Source organism: Salmo trutta, chromosome 2 (genome assembly GCF_901001165.1).
Source record: "Salmo trutta chromosome 2, fSalTru1.1, whole genome shotgun sequence".
Taxonomy (NCBI): Eukaryota; Metazoa; Chordata; class Actinopteri; order Salmoniformes; family Salmonidae; genus Salmo; species Salmo trutta.
In genome coordinates this window covers 13753233-13776776 of record NC_042958.1, presented here as the reverse complement: position 1 = coordinate 13776776, position 23544 = coordinate 13753233, and the positions used below count along the sequence as shown (strand labels likewise).

At 45.3% G+C, this 23544-nt stretch overlaps 1 protein-coding gene across 1 annotated transcript in view; it reads right to left on the bottom strand.

Moving 5' to 3' along the window:
• Nucleotides 1–23544, bottom strand: part of abhd10b (abhydrolase domain containing 10, depalmitoylase b) — a 44728-nt gene that overhangs the window by 20778 nt on the left and 406 nt on the right. Inside the window, exons 2-4 of the mRNA XM_029694914.1 lie at nt 22373–22486; nt 21166–21349; nt 20788–20899 (exon numbers count right to left, since the gene is read on the bottom strand). Of these exons, the coding sequence (XP_029550774.1) occupies nt 20788–20899; nt 21166–21349; nt 22373–22466 (390 nt within the window). The 5' untranslated portion in view covers nt 22467–22486. The remainder of the gene's footprint in view (nt 1–20787; nt 20900–21165; nt 21350–22372; nt 22487–23544) is intronic.

Genomic DNA, 23544 nt, shown 5'->3' with positions numbered 1-23544 from the left:
ATAAACGGGACGGTCTATAACTGGGTTATAACGGGACGGTCTATAACGGGTTATAACGGGACGGTCTATAACTGGGTTATAACGGGACGGTCTATAACTGGGTTATAACGGGACGGTCTATATACCTGGGATAACGGGACGGTCTATATAACTGGGATATACGGGACGGTCTATAACTGGGTTATAACGGGACGGTCTATAACTGGGTTATAACGGGACGGTCTATAACTGGGTTATAACGGACGGTCTATATACCTGGGTTATAACGGACGGTCTATACTGGGTTAAACGGGACGGTCTATACTGGGTTATAACGGGACGGTCTATAACTGGGTTATAACGGACGGTCTATAACTGGTTATAACGGGACGGTCTATAACTGGGTTATAACGGGACGGTCTATAACTGGGTTATAACGGGACGGTCTATAACTGGGTTATAACGGGTCTATAACTGGGTTATAACGGGACGGTCTATATACCTGGGTTATACGGGACGGTCTATATACCTGGGTTATAACGGACGGTCTAACTGGGTTATAACGCGACGGTCTATATACCTGGGTTATAACGGGACGCTCTATACCTGGGTTATAACGGGACGGTCTATATACCTGGGTTATAACGGGACGGTCTATATACCTGGGTTATAAGGGAACGGTCTATAACTTGGTTATAACGGGACGGTCTATATACCTGGGTTATAACGGGACGGTCTATATACCTGGTTATAACGGGACGGTCGATATACCTGGGTTATAACGGGACGGTCTATAACTGGGTTATAACGGGACGGTATATAATGGTTATAACGGGACGGTGTATAACTGGGTTATAACGGGACGGTCTATAATGGGTTATAACGGGACGGTCTATAACTGGGTTATAACGGGACGGTCTATATACCTGGGTTAACGGGACGGTCTATATAACTGGGTATAACGGGACGGTCTTATAACTGGGTACACGGGACGGTCTATAACGGGACGGTCTATATACCTGAGTTATAACGGGACGGTCTATTTACCTGGGTTATAACGGGACGGTCTATATACCTGGGTTATAACGGGACGGTCTATATACCGGGGTTATAAAGGGACGGTCTATAACTGGGTTATAACGGGACGGTCTATATACCTGGGTTATAACGGGACGGTCTATATACCTGGGTTATAACGGTACAGTCTATATACCTGGGTTATAACGGTACGGTCTATAACTGGGTTATAACGGGACGGTCTATACCTGGGTTATAACGGGACGGTCTATAACTGGGTTATAACGGGACGGTCTATAACTGGGTTATAACGGGACGGTCTATAACTGGGTTATAACGGGACGGTCTATACCTGGGTTATAACGGGACGGTCATACCTGGGTTATAACGGACGTCTATATAACTGGGTTATAACGGGACGGTCTATATAACTGGGTTATAACGGGACGGTCTATATAACTGGGTTATAACGGGACGGTCTATATAACTGGGTTATAACGGGACGGTCTATATAACTGGGTTATAACGGGACGGTCTATAACTGGGTTATAACGGGACGGTCTATAACTGGGTTATAAGGGACGGTCTATATACCTGGTTATAACGGGGCGGTATATATACCTGGGTTAACGGGACGGTCTATATACTGGGTTATAACGGGACGGTCTATACCTGGTTATAACGGACGGTCTATACCTGGGTTATAACGGGACGGTCTATAACTGGGTTATAACGGGACGGTCTATATACCTGGTTATAACGGGACGGTCTATATACCTGGTTATAACGGACGGTCTATAACCTGGGTTAACGGGACGGTCTATAACTGGGTTATAACGCGACGGTCTATATACCTGGGTTAAACGGGACGGTCTATAACTTGGTTATAACGGGACGGTCTATATACCTGGGTTATAAGGGTCGGTTATATACCTGGGTTATAACGGACGGTCTATATACCTGGGTTTAACGGGACGGTCTATATACCTGGGTTATAACGGGACGGTCTATAACTGGGTTATAAACGGGACGGTCTCTATATACCTGGGTTATAACGGGACGGTCTATAGCTGGGTTATAAACGGGACGTCTATAACTGGGTATAACGGGACGGTGTATAACTGGGTTATAACGGGACGGTGTATAACTGGGTTTAACGGGACGGTGTATAACTGGGTTATAACGGGACGGTGTATAACTGGGTTATAACGGGAGGTCTATAACTGGGTTATAACGGGACGGTCTATATACCTGGGTTATAACGGGACGGTCTATATACCTGGGTTATAAAGGGACGGTCTATAACTGGGTTATAACGGGACGGTCTATATACCTGGTTATAACGGGGCGGTCTATATACCTGGGTTATAACAGGACGGTCTATATAACTGGGTTATAACGGGACGGTCTATAACTGGGTTATAACGGGACGGTCTATAACTGGGTTATAACGGGACGGTCTATAACCTGGGTTATAACGGGGCAGGCTATATACCTGGGTTATAACGGGACAGGTCTATATACCTGGGTTATAACGGGACGGTCCTATACCTTGGTTATAACGGGACGGTCTATATACCTGGGTTATAAAGGGACGGTCTATATACCTGGGTTATAACGGGATGGTCTATATACCTGGGTTATAACGAGACGGTCTATAACTGGGTTATAACGGGACGGTCTATATACCTGGGTTATAACGGGACGGTCTATAACCGGGTTATAACGGGACGGTCTATAACTGGGTTATAACGGGACGGTCTATAACTGGGTTATAACGGGACTGTCTATATACCTGGGTATAACGGGACGGTCTATATACCTGGGTTATAAAGGGACGGTCTATAACTGGGTTATAACGGGACGGTCTATAACTGGGTTATAACGGGACGGTCTATATACCTGGGTTATAACGGGGCGGTCTATATACCTGGGTTATAACAGGACGGTCTATATAACTGGGTTATAAGCGGGACGGTCCTATAACCTGGTTATAACGGGACGGTCTATAACTGGGTTATAACGGGACGGTCTATATACCTGGGTTATAACGAGGCAGGCTATATACCTGGGTTATAACGGGACGGTCTATAACTTGGTTATAACGGGACGGTCTATATACCTGGGTATAACGGGACGGTCTATATACCTGGGTTATAAAGGGACGGTCTATATACCTGGGTTATAACGAGACGGTCTATAACTGGGTTATAACGCGGACGGTCTATATACCTGGGTTATAACGGGACGGTCTATAACTGGGTTATAACGGGACGGTCTATAACCGGGTTATAACGGGACGTCTATATACCTGGGTTATAACGGGACGGTCTATATACCTGGGTTATAACGGGACGGTCTATATACCTGGGTTTATAACGGGACGGTCTATATACCTGGGTTATAAAGGGACGGTCTATAACTGGGTTTATAACGGGACGGTCTATAACTGGGTTATAACGGGACGGTCTATAACTGGGTTATAACGGGACGGTCTATATACCTGGGTTATAACGGGCGGTCTATATACCTGGGTTATAACAGGACGGTCTATATAACTGGGTTATAACGGGACGGTCTATAACTGGGTTATAACGGGACGTCTAAACTGGTTTATAACGGGACGGTCTATATACCTGGTTATAACGGGGCGGTCTATATACCTGGGTTATAACCGGACGGTCTATATACCGGGTTATAACGGGACGGTCTATTACCTGGGTTATAACGGGGCGGTCTATAACTGGGTTATAACGGGACGGTCTATAACTGGGTTATAACGGGACGGTCTATAACTGGGTTTTATAACGGGACGGTCTATAACTGGGTTATAACGGATCTATAACTGGGTTATAACGGGACGTCTATAACTGGGTTATAACGGGACGGTCTATAACTGGGTTATAACGGGACGGTCTATAACTGGGTTATAACGGGACGGTCTATACTGGGTTATAACGGGACGGTCTATAACTGGGTTATAACGGACGTCTAACTGGGTTATAACGGGACGGTCTATAACTGGGTTATAACGGGACGGTCTATAACTGGGTTATAACGGGACGGTCTATAACTGGGTTATAACGGGACGGTCTATAACTGGGTTATAACGGGACGGTCTATATACCTGGGTTATAACGGGACGGTCTATATAACTGGGTATAACGGGACGGTCTATAACTGGGTTATAACGGGACGGTCTATAACTGGGTTTAAACGGGACGGTCTATAACTGGGTTATAACGGACGGTCTATATACCTGGGTTTAACGGGACGGTCTATAACTGGGTTATAACGGGACGGTCTATACCTGGGTTATAACGGGACGGTCTATAAACTGGGTTATAACGGGACGGTCTATAACTGGGTTATAACGGGACGGTCTATAACTGGGTTATAACGGGACGGTCTATAACTGGGTTATAACGGGACAATTCTATAACTGGGTTATAACGGGACGGTCTATATACCTGGTTTATAACGGGACGGTCTATATACCTGGGTATAACGGGACGGTCTATAACTGGGATATAACGCGACGGTCTATATACCTGGGTTATAACGGGACGGTCTATAACTGGGTTATAACGGGACGGTCTATATACCTGGGTTATAACGGGGACGGTCTATATACCTGGGTTATATACGGGACGGTCTATAACTTGGTTATAACGGGACGGTCTATATACCGGGTATAACGGGACGGGTCTATATACCTGGGTTATAACGGGACGGTCGATATACCTGGGTTATAACGGGAACGGTCGATATAACCTGGGTTATAACGGGCACGGTCTATATACCTGGGTTATAACGGGACGGTTGTATACCTGGGTTATAACTGGACGGTCTATAACTGGGTTTATAAACGGGACGGTCTATAACTGGGTTATAACGGGACGGTCTATATACCTGGGGTTATAACGTGACGGTCTATAACTGGGTTTATACGGGACGGTCCTTATATACCTGGGTTTATCAACGGGACGGTCTATAAACTGGGTTATAACGGGATGTCTATAACTGGGTATAACGGGACGGTGCATAAAACTGGGTTATAACGGGACGGTGCTATACTTGGTTATAACGGGACGGTGTAGATAACTCTGGGTTATAACGGGACGGTCTATAACTGGGTTATAACGGGACGGTCTATATACCTGGGTTATAACGGGACGGTCTATATACCTGGGTTTAAAGGGACGGTGTATAACTGGGTTATAACGGGACGGTCTATATACCTGGGTTATAACGGGACGGTCTATAACTGGGTTATAACGGGACGGTCTATATACCTGGGTTATAACGGGACGGTCTATATACCTGGGTTATAACGGGACGGTCTATATACCTGGGTTATAAAGGGACGGTCTATAACTGGCGTTATAACGGGACGGTCTATATACCTGGGTTATAACGGGGCGGTCTATATACCTGGGTTATAACAGGACGGTCTATATAACTGGGTTATAACGGGACGGTCTATAACTGGGTTATAACGGGACGGTCTATAACTGGTTATAACGGGACGGTCTATATACCTGGGTTATAACGGGGCAGGCTATATACCTGGGTTATAACGGGACGGTCTATAACTTGGTTATAACGGGACGGTCTATATATCTGGGTTATAACGGGACGGTCTATATACCTGGGTTATAAAGGGACGGTCTATATACCTGGGTTATAACGAGACGGTCTATAACTGGGTTATAAAGGGACGGTCTATATACCTGGGTTATAACGGACGGTCTATAACTGGGTTATAACGGGACGTCTATAACCGGGTTAACGGGACGGTCTATAACTGGGTTATAACGGGACGGTCTATAACTGGGTTATAACGGGACTGTCTATAACTGGGTTATAACGGGACTGTCTATATACCTGGGTTATAACGGGACGGTCTATATACCTGGGTTATAAAGGGACGGTCTATAACTGGGTTATAACGGGACGGTCTATAACTGGGTTATAACGGGACGGTCTATATACCTGGGTTATAACGGGGCGGTCTATATACCTGGGTTATAACAGGAAGTCTATATAACTGGGTTATAACGGGACGGTCTATAACTGGGTTATAACGGGACGGTCTATAACTGGGTTATAACGGGACGGTCTATATACCTGGGTTTATACGGGGCAGGCTATATACCTGGGTTATAACGGGACGGTCTATAACTTGGTTATAACGGGACGGTCTATATACCTGGGTTATAACGGGACGGTCTATATACCTGGGTTATAAAGGGACGGTCTATATACCTGGGTTATAACGAGACGGTCTATAACTGGTTATAACGGGACGGTCTATATACCTGGGTTATAACGGGACGGTCTATAATTGGGTTATAACAGGAAGGTCTATAACCGGGTTATAACGGGACGGTCTATAACTGGGTTATAACGGGACGGTCTATAACTGGGTTATAACGGGACTGTCTATATACCTGGGTTATAACGGGACGGTCTATATACCTGGGTTATAAAGGGACGGTCTATAACTGGGTTATAACGGGACGGTCTATAACTGGGTTATAACGGGACGGTCTATAACTGGGTTATAACGGGACGGTCTATATACCTGGGTTATAAAGGGACGGTCTATAACTGGGTTATAACGGGACGGTCTATAACTGGGTTATAACGGGACGGTCTATAACTGGGGTATAACGGGACGGTCTATATACCTGGTTATAACGGGGCGGTCTATATACCTGGGTTATAACAGGACGGTCTATATAACTGGGTTATAACGGGACGGTCTATAACTGGGTTATAACGGGACGGTCTATAACTGGTTTATAACGGGACGGTCTATATACCTGGGTTATAACGGGGCAGTCTATATACCTGGGTTATAACGGGACGGTCTATATACCGGGGTTATAACGGGACGGTCTATATACCTGGGTTATAACGGGGCGGTCTATATACCTGGGTTATAACGAGACGGTCTATAACTGGGTTATAACGGGACGGTCTATATACCTGGGTTATAACGGGACGGTCTATAACTGGGTTATAACGGGACGGTCTATATACCTGGGTTATAACGGGACGGTCTATAACTGGGTTATAACGGGACGGTCTATATACCTGGGTTATAACGGGACGGTCTATATACCTGGGTTATAAAGGGACGGTCTATAACTGGGTTATAACGGGACGGTCTATATACCTGGGTTATAACGGGACGGTCTATATACCTGGGTTATAACGGGACGGTCTTTATACCTGGGTTATAACGGGACGGTCTATAACCGGGTTATAACGGGACGGTCTATAACTGGGTTATAACGGGACGGTCTATAACTGGGTTATAACGGGACGGTCTATAACTGGGTTATAACGGGACGGTCTATATACCTGGGTTATAACGGAACGGTCTATAACTGGGTTATAACGGGACGGTCTATATACCTGAGTTATAACGGGACGGTCTATATACCTGGGTTATAACGGGACGGTCTATATACCTGGGTAATAACGGGACAGTCTATAACTGGGTTATAACGGGTCGGTCTATAACTGGGTTATAACGGGACGGTCTATATACCTGGGTTATAACGGGACGGTCTATATACCTGGGGTTATAACGGCACGGTCTATATACCTGGGTTATAACGGGACGGTCTATAACTGGGTTATAACGGGACGGTCTATAACTGGGTTATAACGGGACGGTCTATAACTGGGTTATAACGGGACGGTCTATAACTGGGTTATAACGGGACGGTCTATAACTGGGTTATAACGGGACGGTCTATAACTGGGTTATAACGGGACGGACTATAACGGGTTATAACGGGACGGTCTATAACGGGTTATAACGGGACGTCTATAACTGGGTTATAACGGGACGTCTATAACTGGGTTATAACGGGACGGTCTATAACTGGGTTATAACGGGACGGTCTATAACTGGGTTATAACGGGACGGTCTATAACTGGGTTATAACGGGACGGTCTATATACCTGGGTTATAACGGGACGGTCTATAACTGGGTTTATAACGGGACGGTCTATAACTGGGTTTAAACGGACGGTCTATAACTGGGTTATAACGGGACGGTCTATATACCTGGGTTATAACGGGGACGGTCTATAACTGGGTTATAACGGGACGGTCTATACCTGGGTTATAACGGGACGGTCTATAACTGGTTTATAACGGGACGGTCTATAACTGGGTTATAACGGGACGGTCTATAACTGGGTTTAACGGGACGGTCTATAACGGGGTTATAACGGGACAATCTATAACTGGGTTATAACGGGACGGTCTATATACCTGGGTTATAACGGGACGGTCTATATACCTGGGTTATAACGGGACGGTCTATAAATGGGTTTATAACGCGACGGTCTATATACCTGGGTTATAACGGGACGGTCTATAACTGGGTCATAACGGACGGTCTATATACCTGGGTTATAACGGGACGGTCTATATACCTGGGTTATAACGGGACGGTCTATAACTTGGTTATAACGGGACGGTCTATATACCTGGGTTATAACGGGACGGTCTATATACCTGGGTTATAACGGGACGGTCGATATACCTGGGTTATAACGGGACGGTCGATATACCTGGGTTATAACGGGACGGTCTATATACCTGGGTTATAACGGGACGGTGTATAACTGGGTTATAACGGGACGGTCTATAACTGGGTTATAACGGGACGGTCTATAACTGGGTTATAACGGGACGGTCTATATACCTGGGTTATAACGGGACGGTCTATAACTGGGTTATAACGGGACGGTCTATATACCTGGGTTATAACGGGACGGTCTATAACTGGGTTATAACGGGACGTCTATAACTGGGTTATAACGGGACGGTGTATAACTGGGTTATAACGGGACGGTGTATAACTGGGTTATAACGGGACGGTGTATAACTGGGTTATAACGGGACGGTCTATAACTGGGTTATAACGGGACGGTCTATATACCTGGGTTATAACGGGACGGTCTATATACCTGGGTTATAACGGGACGGTGTATAACTGGGTTATAACGGGACGGTCTATATACCTGGGTTATAACGGGACGGTCTATAACTGGGTTATAACGGGACGGTCTATATACCTGGGTTATAACGGGACGGTCTATATACCTGGGGTATAAAGGGACGGTCTATAACTGGGTTATAACGGGACGGTCTATATACCCTGGGTTATAACGGGGCGGTCTATATACCTGGGTTATAACAGGACGGTCTATATAACTGGGTTATAACGGGACGGTCTATAACTGGGTTATAACGGGACGGTCTATAACTGGGTTATAACGGGACGGTCTATATACCTGGGTTATAACGGGGCAGGCTATATACCTGGGTTATAACGGGACGGTCTATAACTTGGTTATAACGGGACGGTCTATATATCTGGGTTATAACGGGACGGTCTATATACCTGGGTTATAAAGGGACGGTCTATATACCTGGGTTATAACGAGACGGTCTATAACTGGGTTATAAAGGGACGGTCTATATACCTGGGTTATAACGGGACGGTCTATAACTGGGTTATAACGGGACGGTCTATAACCGGGTTATAACGGGACGGTCTATAACTGGGTTATAACGGGACGGTCTATAACTGGGTTATAACGGGACTGTCTATAACTGGGTTATAACGGGACTGTCTATATACCTGGGTTATAACGGGACGGTCTATATACCTGGGTTATAAAGGGACGGTCTATAACTGGGTTATAACGGGACGGTCTATAACTGGGTTATAACGGGACGGTCTATATACCTGGGTTATAACGGGGCGGTCTATATACCTGGGTTATAACAGGAAGTCTATATAACTGGGTTATAACGGGACGGTCTATAACTGGGTTATAACGGGACGGTCTATAACTGGGTTATAACGGGACGGTCTATATACCTGGGTTATAACGGGGCAGGCTATATACCTGGGTTATAACGGGACGGTCTATAACTTGGGTTATAACGGACGGTCTATATACCTGGGTTATAACGGGACGGTCTATATACCTGGGTTATAAAGGGACGGTCTATATACCTGGGTTATAACGAGACGGTCTATAACTGGGTTATAACGGGACGGTCTATATACCTGGGTTATAACGGGACGGTCTATAATTGGGTTATAACAGGAAGGTCTATAACCGGGTTATAACGGGACGGTCTATAACTGGGTTATAACGGGACGGTCTATAACTGGGTTATAACGGGACTGTCTATATACCTGGGTTATAACGGGACGGTCTATATACCTGGGTTATAAAGGGACGGTCTATAACTGGGTTATAACGGGACGGTCTATAACTGGGTTATAACGGGACGGTCTATAACTGGGTTATAACGGGACGGTCTATAAACCTGGGTTATAACGGGGCGGTCTATATACCTGGGTTATAACAGGACGGTCTATATAACTGGGTTATAACGGGACGGTCTATAACTGGGTTATAACGGGACGGTCTATAACTGGTTTATAACGGGACGGTCTATATACCTGGGTTATAACGGGGCAGTCTATATACCTGGGTTATAACGGGACGGTCTATAACTGGGTTATAACGGGACGGTCTATATACCTGGGTTATAACGGGACGGTCTATATACCTGGGTTATAACGGGGCGGTCTATATACCTGGGTTATAACGAGACGGTCTATACCTGGGTTATAACGGGACGGTCTATATACCTGGGTTATAACGGGACGGTCTATAACTGGGTTATAACGGGACGGTCTATAACTGGGTTATAACGGGACGGTCTATATACCTGGGTTATAACGGGACGGTCTATAACTGGGTTATAACGGGACGGTCTATATACCTGGGTTATAACGGGACGGTCTATATACCTGGGTTATAAAGGGACGGTCTATAACTGGGTTATAACGGGACGGTCTATAACTGGGTTATAACGGGACGGTCTATATACCTGGGTTATAACGGGACGGTCTTTATACCTGGGTTATAACGGGACGGTCTTTATACCTGGGTTATAACGGGACGGTCTATAACTGGGTTATAACGGGACGGTCTATAACTGGGTTATAACGGGACGGTCTATAACTGGGTTATAACGGGACGGTCTATAACTGGGTTATAACGGGACGGTCTATATACCTGGGTTATAACGGAACGGTCTATAACTGGGTTATAACGGGACGGTCTATATACCTGAGTTATAACGGGACGGTCTATATACCTGGGTTATAACGGGACGGTCTATATACCTGGGTAATAACGGGACAGTCTATATACCTGGGTTATAAAGGGACGGTCTATAACTGGGTTATAACGGGACGGTCTATATACCTGGGTTATAACGGGACGGTCTATATACCTGGGTTATAACGGCACGGTCTATATACCTGGGTTATAACGGGACGGTCTATAACTGGGTTATAACGGGACGGTCTATAACTGGGTTATAACGGGACGGTCTATAACTGGGTTATAACGGGACGGTCTATAACTGGGTTATAACGGGACGGTCTATAACTGGGTTATAACGGGACGTCTATACTGGGTTATAACGGGACGGTCTATAACTGGGTTATAACGGGACGGTCTATAACTGGGTTATAACGGGACGGTCTATAACTGGGTTATAACGGGACGGTCTATAACTGGGTTATAACGGGACGGTCTATATACCTGGGTTATAACGGGACGGTCTATAACTGGGTTATAACGGGACGGTCTATAACTGGGTTATAACGGGACGGTCTATAACTGGGTTATAACGGGACGGTCTATATACCTGGGTTATAACGGGACGGTCTATATAACTGGGTTATAACGGGACGGTCTATATAACTGGGTTATAACGGGACGGTCTATAACTGGGTTATAACGGGACGGTCTATATACCTGAGTTATAACGGGACGGTCTATTTACCTGGGTTATAACGGGACGGTCTATATACCTGGGTTATAACGGGACGGTCTATATACCGGGGTTATAAAGGGACGGTCTATAACTGGGTTATAACGGGACGGTCTATATACCTGGGTTATAACGGGACAGTCTATATACCTGGGTTATAACGGTACGGTCTATAACTGGGTTATAACGGGACGGTCTATACCTGGGTTATAACGGGACGGTCTATAACTGGGTTATAACGGGACGGTCTATAACTGGGTTATAACGGGACGGTCTATACCTGGGTTATAACGGGACGGTCTATACCTGGGTTATAACGGGACGGTCTATAACTGGGTTATAACGGGACGGTCTATATAACTGGGTTATAACGGGACGGTCTATATAACTGGGTTATAACGGGACGGTCTATATAACTGGGTTATAACGGGACGGTCTATAACTGGGTTATAACGGGACGGTCTATATACCTGGGTTATAACGGGGCGGTCTATATACCTGGGTTATAACGGGACGGACTATATACCTGGGTTATAACGGGACGGTCTATACCTGGGTTATAACGGGACGGTCTATACCTGGGTTATAACGGGACGGTCTATAACTGGGTTATAACGGGACGGTCTATATACCTGGGTTATAACGGGACGGTCTATATACCTGGGTTATAACGGGACGGTCTATATACCTGGGTTATAACGCGACGGTCTATAACTGGGTTATAACGGGACGGTCTATATACCTGGGTTATAACGGGACGGTCTATAACTTGGTTATAACGGGACGGTATATATACCTGGGTTATAACGGGACGGTCTATATACCTGGGTTATAACGGGACGGTCTATATACCTGGGTTATAACGGGACGGTCTATATACCTGGGTTATAACGGGACGGTCTATAACTGGGTTATAACGGGACGGTCTATATACCTGGGTTATAACGGGACGGTCTATAACTGGGTTATAACGGGACGTCTATAACTGGGTTATAACGGGACGGTGTATAACTGGGTTATAACGGGACGGTGTATAACTGGGTTATAACGGGACGGTGTATAACTGGGTTATAACGGGACGGTGTATAACTGGGGTTATAACGGGACGGTGTGTACTGGGTTATAACGGGACGGTCTATAACTGGGTTATAACGGGACGGTCTATATACCTGGGTTATAACGGGACGGTCTATATACCTGGGTTATAAAGGGACGGTCTATAACTGGGTTATAACGGGACGGTCTATATACCTGGGTTATAACGGGGCGGTCTATATACCTGGGTTATAACAGGACGGTCTATATAACTGGGTTATAACGGGACGGTCTATAACTGGGTTATAACGGGACGGTCTATAACTGGGTTATAACGGGACGGTCTATATACCTGGGTTATAACGGGGCAGGCTATATACCTGGGTTATAACGGGACGGTCTATAACTTGGTTATAACGGGACGGTCTATATACCTGGGTTATAACGGGACGGTCTATATACCTGGGTTATAAAGGGACGGTCTATATACCTGGGTTATAACGAGACGGTCTATAACTGGGTTATAACGGGACGGTCTATATACCTGGGTTATAACGGGACGGTCTATAACCGGGTTATAACGGGACGGTCTATAACTGGGTTATAACGGGACGGTCTATAACTGGGTTATAACGGGACTGTCTATATACCTGGGTTATAACGGGACGGTCTATATACCTGGGTTATAAAGGGACGGTCTATAACTGGGTTATAACGGGACGGTCTATAACTGGGTTATAACGGGACGGTCTATATACCTGGGTTATAACGGGACGGTCTATATACCTGGGTTATAACGGGGCGGTCTATATACCTGGGTTATAACAGGACGGTCTATATAACTGGGTTATAACGGGACGGTCTATAACTGGGTTATAACGGGACGGTCTATAACTGGGTTATAACGGGACGGTCTATATACCTGGGTTATAACGGGGCAGGCTATATACCTGGGTTATAACGGGACGGTCTATAACTTGGTTATAACGGGACGGTCTATATACCTGGGTTATAACGGGACGGTCTATATACCTGGGTTATAAAGGGACGGTCTATATACCTGGGTTATAACGAGACGGTCTATAACTGGGTTATAACGGGACGGTCTATATACCTGGGTTATAACGGGACGGTCTATAACTGGTTTATAACGGGACGGTCTATAACCGGGTTATAACGGGACGGTCTATATACCTGGGTTATAACGGGACGGTCTATATACCTGGGTTATAACGGGACGGTCTATATACCTGGGTTATAACGGGACGGTCTATATACCTGGGTTATAAAGGGACGGTCTATAACTGGGTTATAACGGGACGGTCTATAACTGGGTTATAACGGGACGGTCTATATACCTGGGTTATAACGGGGCGGTCTATATACCTGGGTTATAACAGGACGGTCTATATAACTGGGTTATAACGGGACGGTCTATAACTGGGTTATAACGGGACGGTCTATAACTGGTTTATAACGGGACGGTCTATATACCTGGGTTATAACGGGTCAGTCTATATACCTGGGTTATAACGGGACGGTCTATATACCTGGGTTATAACGGGACGGTCTATATACCTGGGTTATAACGGGGCGGTCTATATACCTGGGTTATAACGAGACGGTCTATAACTGGGTTATAACGGGACGGTCTATATACCTGGGTTATAACGGGACGGTCTATAACTGGGTTATAACGGGACGGTCTATATACCTGGGTTATAACGGGACGGTCTATAACTGGGTTATAACGGGACGGTCTATATACCTGGGTTATAACGGGACGGTCTATATACCTGGGTTATAAAGGGACGGTCTATAACTGGGTTATAACGGGACGGTCTATATACCTGGGTTATAACGGGACGGTCTATATACCTGGGTTATAACGGGACGGTCTTTATACCTGGGTTATAACGGGACGGTCTATAACTGGGTTATAACGGGACGGTCTATAACTGGGTTATAACGGGACGGTCTATAACTGGGTTATAACGGGACGGTCTATAACTGGGTTATAACGGGACGGTCTATATACCTGGGTTATAACGGAAACGGTCTATAACTGGGTTAGAACGGGACGGTTCTATATACCTGAGTTATAACGGGACGGTCTATATACCTGGGTTATAACGGGACGGTCTATATACCTGGGTAATACGGGACAGTCTATATACCTGGGTTATAAAGGGACGGTCTATAACTGGGTTTAACGGGACGGTCTATATACCTGGGTTTATAACGGGACGGTCTATATACCTGGGTTATAACGGCACGGTCTATATACCTGGTGTATAACGGGACGGTCATAACGGGTAACGGGACGGTCTATAACTGGGTTATAACGGGACGGTCTATAACGGGTTATAACGGGACGGTCTATAACTGGGTTATAACGGGACGGTCTATAACTGGTTATAACGGGACGGTCTATAACTGGGTTATAACGGGACGGTCTATAACTGGGTTATAACGGGACGTCTATAACTGGTTATAACGGACGGTCTATAACGGGGACGGTCTATATACCTGGGTTATAACGGGACGGTCTATAACTGGGTTATAACGGGACGGTCTATAACTGGGTTATAACGGGACGGTCTATAACTGGGTTATAACGGGACGGTCTATAACTGGGTTATAACGGGACGGTCTATATACCTGGGTTATAACGGGACGGTCTATAACTGGGTTATAACGGGACGGTCTATACCTGGGTTATAACGGGACGGTCTATAACTGGGTTATAACGGGACGGTCTATAACTGGGTTATAACGGGACGGTCTATAACTGGGTTATAACGGGACGGTCTATAACTGGGTTATAACGGGACGGTCTATAACTGGGTTATAACGGGACAATCTATAACTGGGTTATAACGGGACGGTCTATATACCTGGGTTATAACGGGACGGTCTATATACCTGGGTTATAACGGGACGGTCTATAACTGGGTTATAACGCGACGGTCTATATACCTGGGTTATAACGGGACGTCTATAACTGGGTTATAACGGGACGGTCTATATACCTGGGTTATAACGGGACGGTCTATATACCTGGGTTATAACGGGACGGTCTATAACTTGGTTATAACGGGACGGTCTATATACCTGGGTTATAACGGGACGGTCTATATACCTGGGTTATAACGGGACGGTCGATATACCTGGGTTATAACGGGACGGTCGATATACCTGGGTTATAACGGGACGGTCTATATACCTGGGTTATAACGGGACGGTGTATAACTGGGTTATAACGGGACGGTCTATAACTGGGTTATAACGGGACGGTCTATAACTGGGTTATAACGGGACGGTCTATAACTGGGTTATAACGGGACGGTCTATATACCTGGGTTATAACGGGACGGTCTATAACTGGGTTATAACGGGACGGTCTATATACCTGGGTTATAACGGGACGGTCTATAACTGGGTTATAACGGGACGTCTATAACTGGGTTATAACGGGACGGTGTATAACTGGGTTATAACGGGACGGTGTATAACTGGGTTATAACGGGACGGTGTATAACTGGGTTAAAACGGGACAGTCTATAACTGGGTTATAACGGGACGGTCTATATACCTGGGTTATAACGGGACGGTGTATAACTGGGTTATAACGGGACGGTCTATATACCTGGGTTATAACGGGACGGTCTATATACCTGGGTTATAACGGGACGGTCTATATACCTGGGTTATAACGGGACGGTCTATATACCTGGGTTATAAAGGGACGGTCTATAACTGGGTTATAACGGGACGGTCTATATACCTGGGTTATAACGGGGCGGTCTATATACCTGGGTTATAACAGGACGGTCTATATAACTGGGTTATAACGGGACGGTCTATAACTGGGTTATAACGGGACGGTCTATAACTGGGTTATAACGGGACGGTCTATATACCTGGGTTATAACGGGGCAGGCTATATACCTGGGTTATAACGGGACGGTCTATAACTTGGTTATAACGGGACAGTCTATATATCTGGGTTATAACGGGACGGTCTATATACCTGGGTTATAAAGGGACGGTCTATATACCTGGGTTATAACGAGACGGTCTATAACTGGGTTATAAAGGGACGGTCTATATACCTGGGTTATAACGGGACGGTCTATAACTGGGTTATAACGGGACGGTCTATAACCGGGTTATAACGGGACGGTCTATAACTGGGTTATAACGGGACGGTCTATAACTGGGTTATAACGGGACTGTCTATAACTGGGTTATAACGGGACTGTCTATATACCTGGGTTATAACGGGACGGTCTATATACCTGGGTTATAAAGGGACGGTCTATAACTGGGTTATAACGGGACGGTCTATAACTGGGTTATAACGGGACGGTCTATAACTGGGTTATAACGGGACGGTCTATATACCTGGGTTATAACGGGGCGGTCTATATACCTGGGTTATAACAGGAAGTCTATATAACTGGGTTATAACGGGACGGTCTATAACTGGGTTATAACGGGACGATCTATAACTGGGTTATAACGGGACGGTCTATATACCTGGGTTATAACGGGGCAGGCTATATACCTGGGTTATAACGGGACGGTCTATAACTTGGTTATAACGGGACGGTCTATATACCTGGGTTATAACGGGACGGTCTATATACCTGGGTTATAAAGGGACGGTCTATATACCTGGGTTATAACGAGACGGTCTATAACTGGGTTATAACGGGACGGTCTATATACCTGGGTTATAACGGGACGGTCTATAATTGGGTTATAACGGGAAGGTCTATAACCGGGTTATAACGGGACGGTCTATAACCGGGTTATAACGGGACGGTCTATAACTGGGTTATAACGGGACTGTCTATATACCTGGGTTATAACGGGACGGTCTATATACCTGGGTTATAAAGGGACGGTCTATAACTGGGTTATAACGGGACGGTCTATAACTGGGTTATAACGGGACGGTCTATAACTGGGTTATAACGGGACGGTCTATAAACCTGGGTTATAACGGGGCGGTCTATATACCTGGGTTATAACAGGACGGTCTATATAACTGGGTTATAACGGGACGGTCTATAACTGGGTTATAACGGGACGGTCTATAACTGGGTTATAACGGGACGGTCTATATACCTGGGTTATAACGGGGCGGTCTATATACCTGGGTTATAACGGGGCGGTCTATATACCTGGGTTATAACGAGACGGTCTATAACTGGGTTATAACCGGACGGTCTATATACCTGGGTTATAACGGGACGGTCTATAACTGGGTTATAACGGGACGGTCTATAACTGGGTTATAACGGGACGGTCTATATACCTGGGTTATAACGGGACGGTCTATAACTGGGTTATAACGGGACGGTCTATATACCTGGGTTATAACGGGACGGTCTATATACCTGGGTTATAAAGGGACGGTCTATAACTGGGTTATAACGGGACGGTCTATAACTGGGTTATAACGGGACGGTCTATATACCTGGGTTATAACGGGACGGTCTATATACCTGGGTTATAACGGGACGGTCTTTATACCTGGGTTATAACGGGACGGTCTTTATACCTGGGTTATAACGGGACGGTCTATAACTGGGTTATAACGGGACGGTCTATAACTGGGTTATAACGGGACGGTCTATAACTGGGTTATAACGGGACGGTCTATAACTGGGTTATAACGGGACGGTCTATAACTGGGTTATAACGGGACGGTCTATAACTGGGTTATAACGGGACGGTCTATAACTGGGTTATAACGGGACGGTCTATACCTGGGTTATAACGGGACGGTCTATAACTGGGTTATAACGGGACGGTCTATAACTGGGTTATAACGGGACGGTCTATAACTGGGTTATAACGGGACGGTCTATAACTGGGTTATAACGGGACGGTCTATAACTGGGTTATAACGGGACGTCTATAACTGGGTTATAACGGGACGGTCTATAACTGGGTTATAACGGGACGGTCTATAACTGGGTTATAACGGGACGGTCTATAACTGGGTTATAACGGGACGGTCTATAACTGGGTTATAACGGGACGGTCTATATACCTGGGTTATAACGGGACGGTCTATATAACTGGGTTATAACGGGACGGTCTATAACTGGGTTATAACGGGACGGTCTATAACTGGGTTATAACGGGACGGTCTATAACTGGGTTATAACGGGACGGTCTATAACTGGGTTATAACGGGACGGTCTATACCTGGGTTATAACGGGACGGTCTATACCTGGGTTATAACGGGACGGTCTATACCTGGGTTATAACGGGACGGTCTATAACTGGGTTATAACGGGACGGTCTATAACTGGGTTATAACGGGACGGTCTATAACTGGGTTATAACGGGACGGTCTATATACCTGGGTTATAACGGGACGGTCTATATACCTGGGTTATAACGGGACGGTCTATAACTGGGTTATAACGCGACGGTCTATATACCTGGGTTATAACGGGACGGTCTATAACTGGGTTATAACGGGACGGTCTATATACCTGGGTTATAACGGGACGGTCTATATACCTGGGTTATAACGGGACGGTCTATAACTTGGTTATAACGGGACGGTCTATATACCTGGGTTATAACGGGACGGTCTATATACCTGGGTTATAACGGGACGGTCGATATACCTGGGTTATAACGGGACGGTCTATAACTGGGTTATAACGGGACGTTCTATATACCTGGGTTATAACGGGACGGTGTATAACTGGGTTATAACGGGACGGTCTATAACTGGGTTATAACGGGACGGTCTATAACTGGGTTATAACGGGACGGTCTATACCTGGGTTATAACGGGACGGTCTATATAACTGGGTTATAACGGGACGGTCTATATAACTGGGTTATAACGGGACGGTCTATATAACTGGGTTATAACGGGACGGTCTATAACTGGGTTATAACGGGACGGTCTATAACTGGGTTATAACGGGACGGTCTATATACCTGGGTTATAACGGGACGGTCTATATACCTGGGTTATAACGGGACGGTCTATATACCTGGGTTATAACGGGACGGTCTATAACTGGGTTATAACGGGACGGTCTATAACTGGGTTATAACGGGACGGTCTATATACCTAGGTTATAACGGGTCGGTCTATAACTGGGTTATAACGGGACGGTCTATATACCTGGGTTATAACGGGACGGTCTATAACTGGGTTATAACGGGACGTCTATATACCTGGGTTATAACGGGACGGTCTATATACCTGAGTTATAACGGGACGGTCTATATACCTGGGTTATAACGGGACGGTCTATAACTGGGTTATAACGGGACGGTCTATATACCTGGGTTATAACGGGACGGTCTATAACTGGGTTATAACGGGACGGTCTATAACTGGGTTATAACGGGACGGTCTATAACTGGGTTATAACGGGACGGTCTATACCTGGGTTATAACGGGACGGTCTATATACCTGGGTTATAACGGGACGGTCTATAACTGGGTTATAACGGGACGGTCTATAACTGGGTTATAAAGGGACGGTCTATAACTGGGTTATAACGGGACGGTCTATATACCTGGGTTATAACGGGACGGTCTATAACTGGGTTATAAAGGGATGGTCTATATACCTGGGTTGTAAAGGGACGTCTATAACTGGGTTATAACGGGACGGTCTATAAGTGGATTACAAAGTCAAACTAGTATTTTAGCGCTTAAACACATACATGAAAAATGTCCCAAAAATCCAATTAATTACCAATTGGAATCACAATAAATACATAAATAAATACATGGATATGAGAGTTATCTAAAGGTTAGTTTAGATATGATTCTAGATCCACCAGTGGAGAGTTAGTTCACCTGTGGACCCTCTGCTAGTTCATCCAACACAAAGAGGACGTCTTTCTTCCAGGTGCCGATGGTACCGTCAGTGAACACCCCCTCTGATAACCCATGGCCTGTGTAGTCAAACCTGGGGAACCACAAACACAACATGAGCCTGGAGGACCACAGTTAGAAATACAATTCAACATCTGACTAAATCTGTACTATGCTAGCATAATAATTCAAAGAGAGTACAGAATCTATGAGTAACATACGTTAGAGGGTGGTCTATTTGCATAACATACCTAACATATAGGCTAGGGGGTCTATTCAGGTAATGAACCTCATTTGTATGGCCTTAGGGTCTTAAATTACATTTGCATGGCCTTAAGGAGACCGTATAATGTACAGTACCTTAGGTATGAATGTCCTAGTGACCTGCAGAACTCCTCCAGGGCCTCAGCTTTCAGGCCGTTCATGTTGGATCCATACCCAGGTAGGAAGACCACGCCTGGACTCTTCCCATTTACCCTGCGGTAGGCCAGCTTGGGGAGCTCTGGCCTCGTCACATACTGTACATAGGACTTCTGTCTCACCCCTGTAGTGGACACACACACACACACACACACACACGTCGATTGACTATGACACATTTATAAACAGTTATTTAATGCAAAAGATGAGAATGGAGTGTGTCTTGTAAAAATGTAGGCTTTATATAGGTGATTCATGCAATACTCTTGAAAGATAAAATCAACATGAAGTCAAGGCAAGGAATGATCAGCTATGGCATTGTTATGTAATATTGTGAAAATAGACCTGGGCCAGTGCTGTGGGGCAAGGCTTTGTTGACATCATAACCAGTGAATCAAACCGACTGAACAGACTGATATGGAGTAGCCTATGATGCAATGCAGGTAGAAACTTTTGTTACTTTCCTCAATACAAGAAAGAGAACATTAGAATACCATTACCATCTAGAACATTGAAACAAAATGGTTTGATAAAAGCTATACTTAATTTACCAGCATTTGCATTGATTGTATGGTCTAAAAACTAAGCTGCCCTGCGTTTTTAAACTGGAAAACTGTGCCCTTGCAAACACGCTCATGTTGAATAGTTTTTTTGTTGTGCGTGAACCTTACCAAATCTCAACAACATATGAACAGTCCGGTATGGCGCCGCTCGGAAGATTATTCCTACCACCGCTGTGCGAGATCTTAGAATACGCGCAGATGCTGCGCAGTTTATATGCGCACGAGCTAACCAATACATTCAGTTGACGGGGCCTGCCTCTGCCACTCCCCCCACCTGTACCTTTTAATGCCGCGTTCAAAACAACTGGAAACTCGGAAATATCTGACCTCCGACAGTACAAAACAACTGGGACCTCGAAAACAACGACCTCCAACTGGGAAAAATATTTTGAACGGTCATCCAACTCAGAATTCCAACTCGGGCCTCTTTCTAGAGCTCCGACTTTCCAAGCTGAACATCACTGATGTAATGATTTGACCTCGTATTTTCCCGAGTTCCCAGTTGTTATGAACGCGGCATAATTCCGTAGCCTATACATTTTCCAGTGAAATCGTTACATTGTGAACTGCAGTATCATACTCACCTCCCAAAGTCTTTGGCAAGATAGTAGCGACTCCTCCATTCTTCAAAATATGAGAAAGTCCTTTGCGGCAGGACCTCAGCACGACGGCTGCCATATTTCTGGCTCCCCCACCAACTGAAAACATATCGCGAGAAGACCAATGTTGCCAGACGGAACGTTATTCTTTTACAATGGGGGTCCCTAATCAAATCAAATTGTAATTGTCTCATTAACCGAATACAACAGGTGTAGACCTTACAGTGAATGCTTACTTACAAGCCCTTAACCAACAATGTAGTTTTAAGAAAAATAACTGTTAAGTAAAAAATAGATAAGTAAAACATAAAATTAACAAATAGTTAAAGAGAAGCAGTAAAATAACAGTAGTGAGACTAAATACAAGGGGTATAAGTACAGAGTCAATGTGCAGGGGCACAGGTTAGTCGAAGTAATATGTACGTGTAGGTCGAGTTAAAGTGACTATGCATATATAATAATCAGAGAGTAGCAGCAGCCTAAAAGAGAGGGTGGAACAATGCAAATAGTCTGGGTAGCCATTTGATTAGCTGTTCAGGAGTCTTATGGCTTGGGGGTAGAAGCTGTTAAGAAACCTTTTGGACCAAGACTTAGCGCTCCGGTACCGCTTGCCGTGCGGTAGCAGAGAGAACAGTCTACGACTAGGTCGGCTGGAGTCTTTGACAATTTTTAGGGCCTTCCTCTGACACCGTGTGTGTGTGTGTGTGTTGTACATGCACCCTGGGTTAATTTTCCTGTTTTAAGGTCATCTCCCAATCTCTCTGTTATGTGGCAAACCTTCATCTCTGGGTCTTTGGGTTTGGTATAAGAGCTTGAGATAGGCCATTGCACCTGTCCATAAATGCACAATACCCTACAATTTATAATTCAGGAAAATTACATCTAAATGTAGAATCCTGTAGAATGGTATCTACAGGATGCCATCCAAGTCCACGAGACGACCTGTATGTGCTGCTAGGCAAATGATTCAATGAAGCCTTTCATGAATGTCATATGCAATAAAAACGTCCCATGACGGTAATCTTTAGCCAAGGCAGAAACAGATCTGCCAGAAGTCACACAGTTTGTCACAACACAGGGAACACATTTATTTCAACAAGGGAAACAAAAGTCTGTTGTGTAGACTACAATAAAGAGGAAACCTTCTGAGACATGTC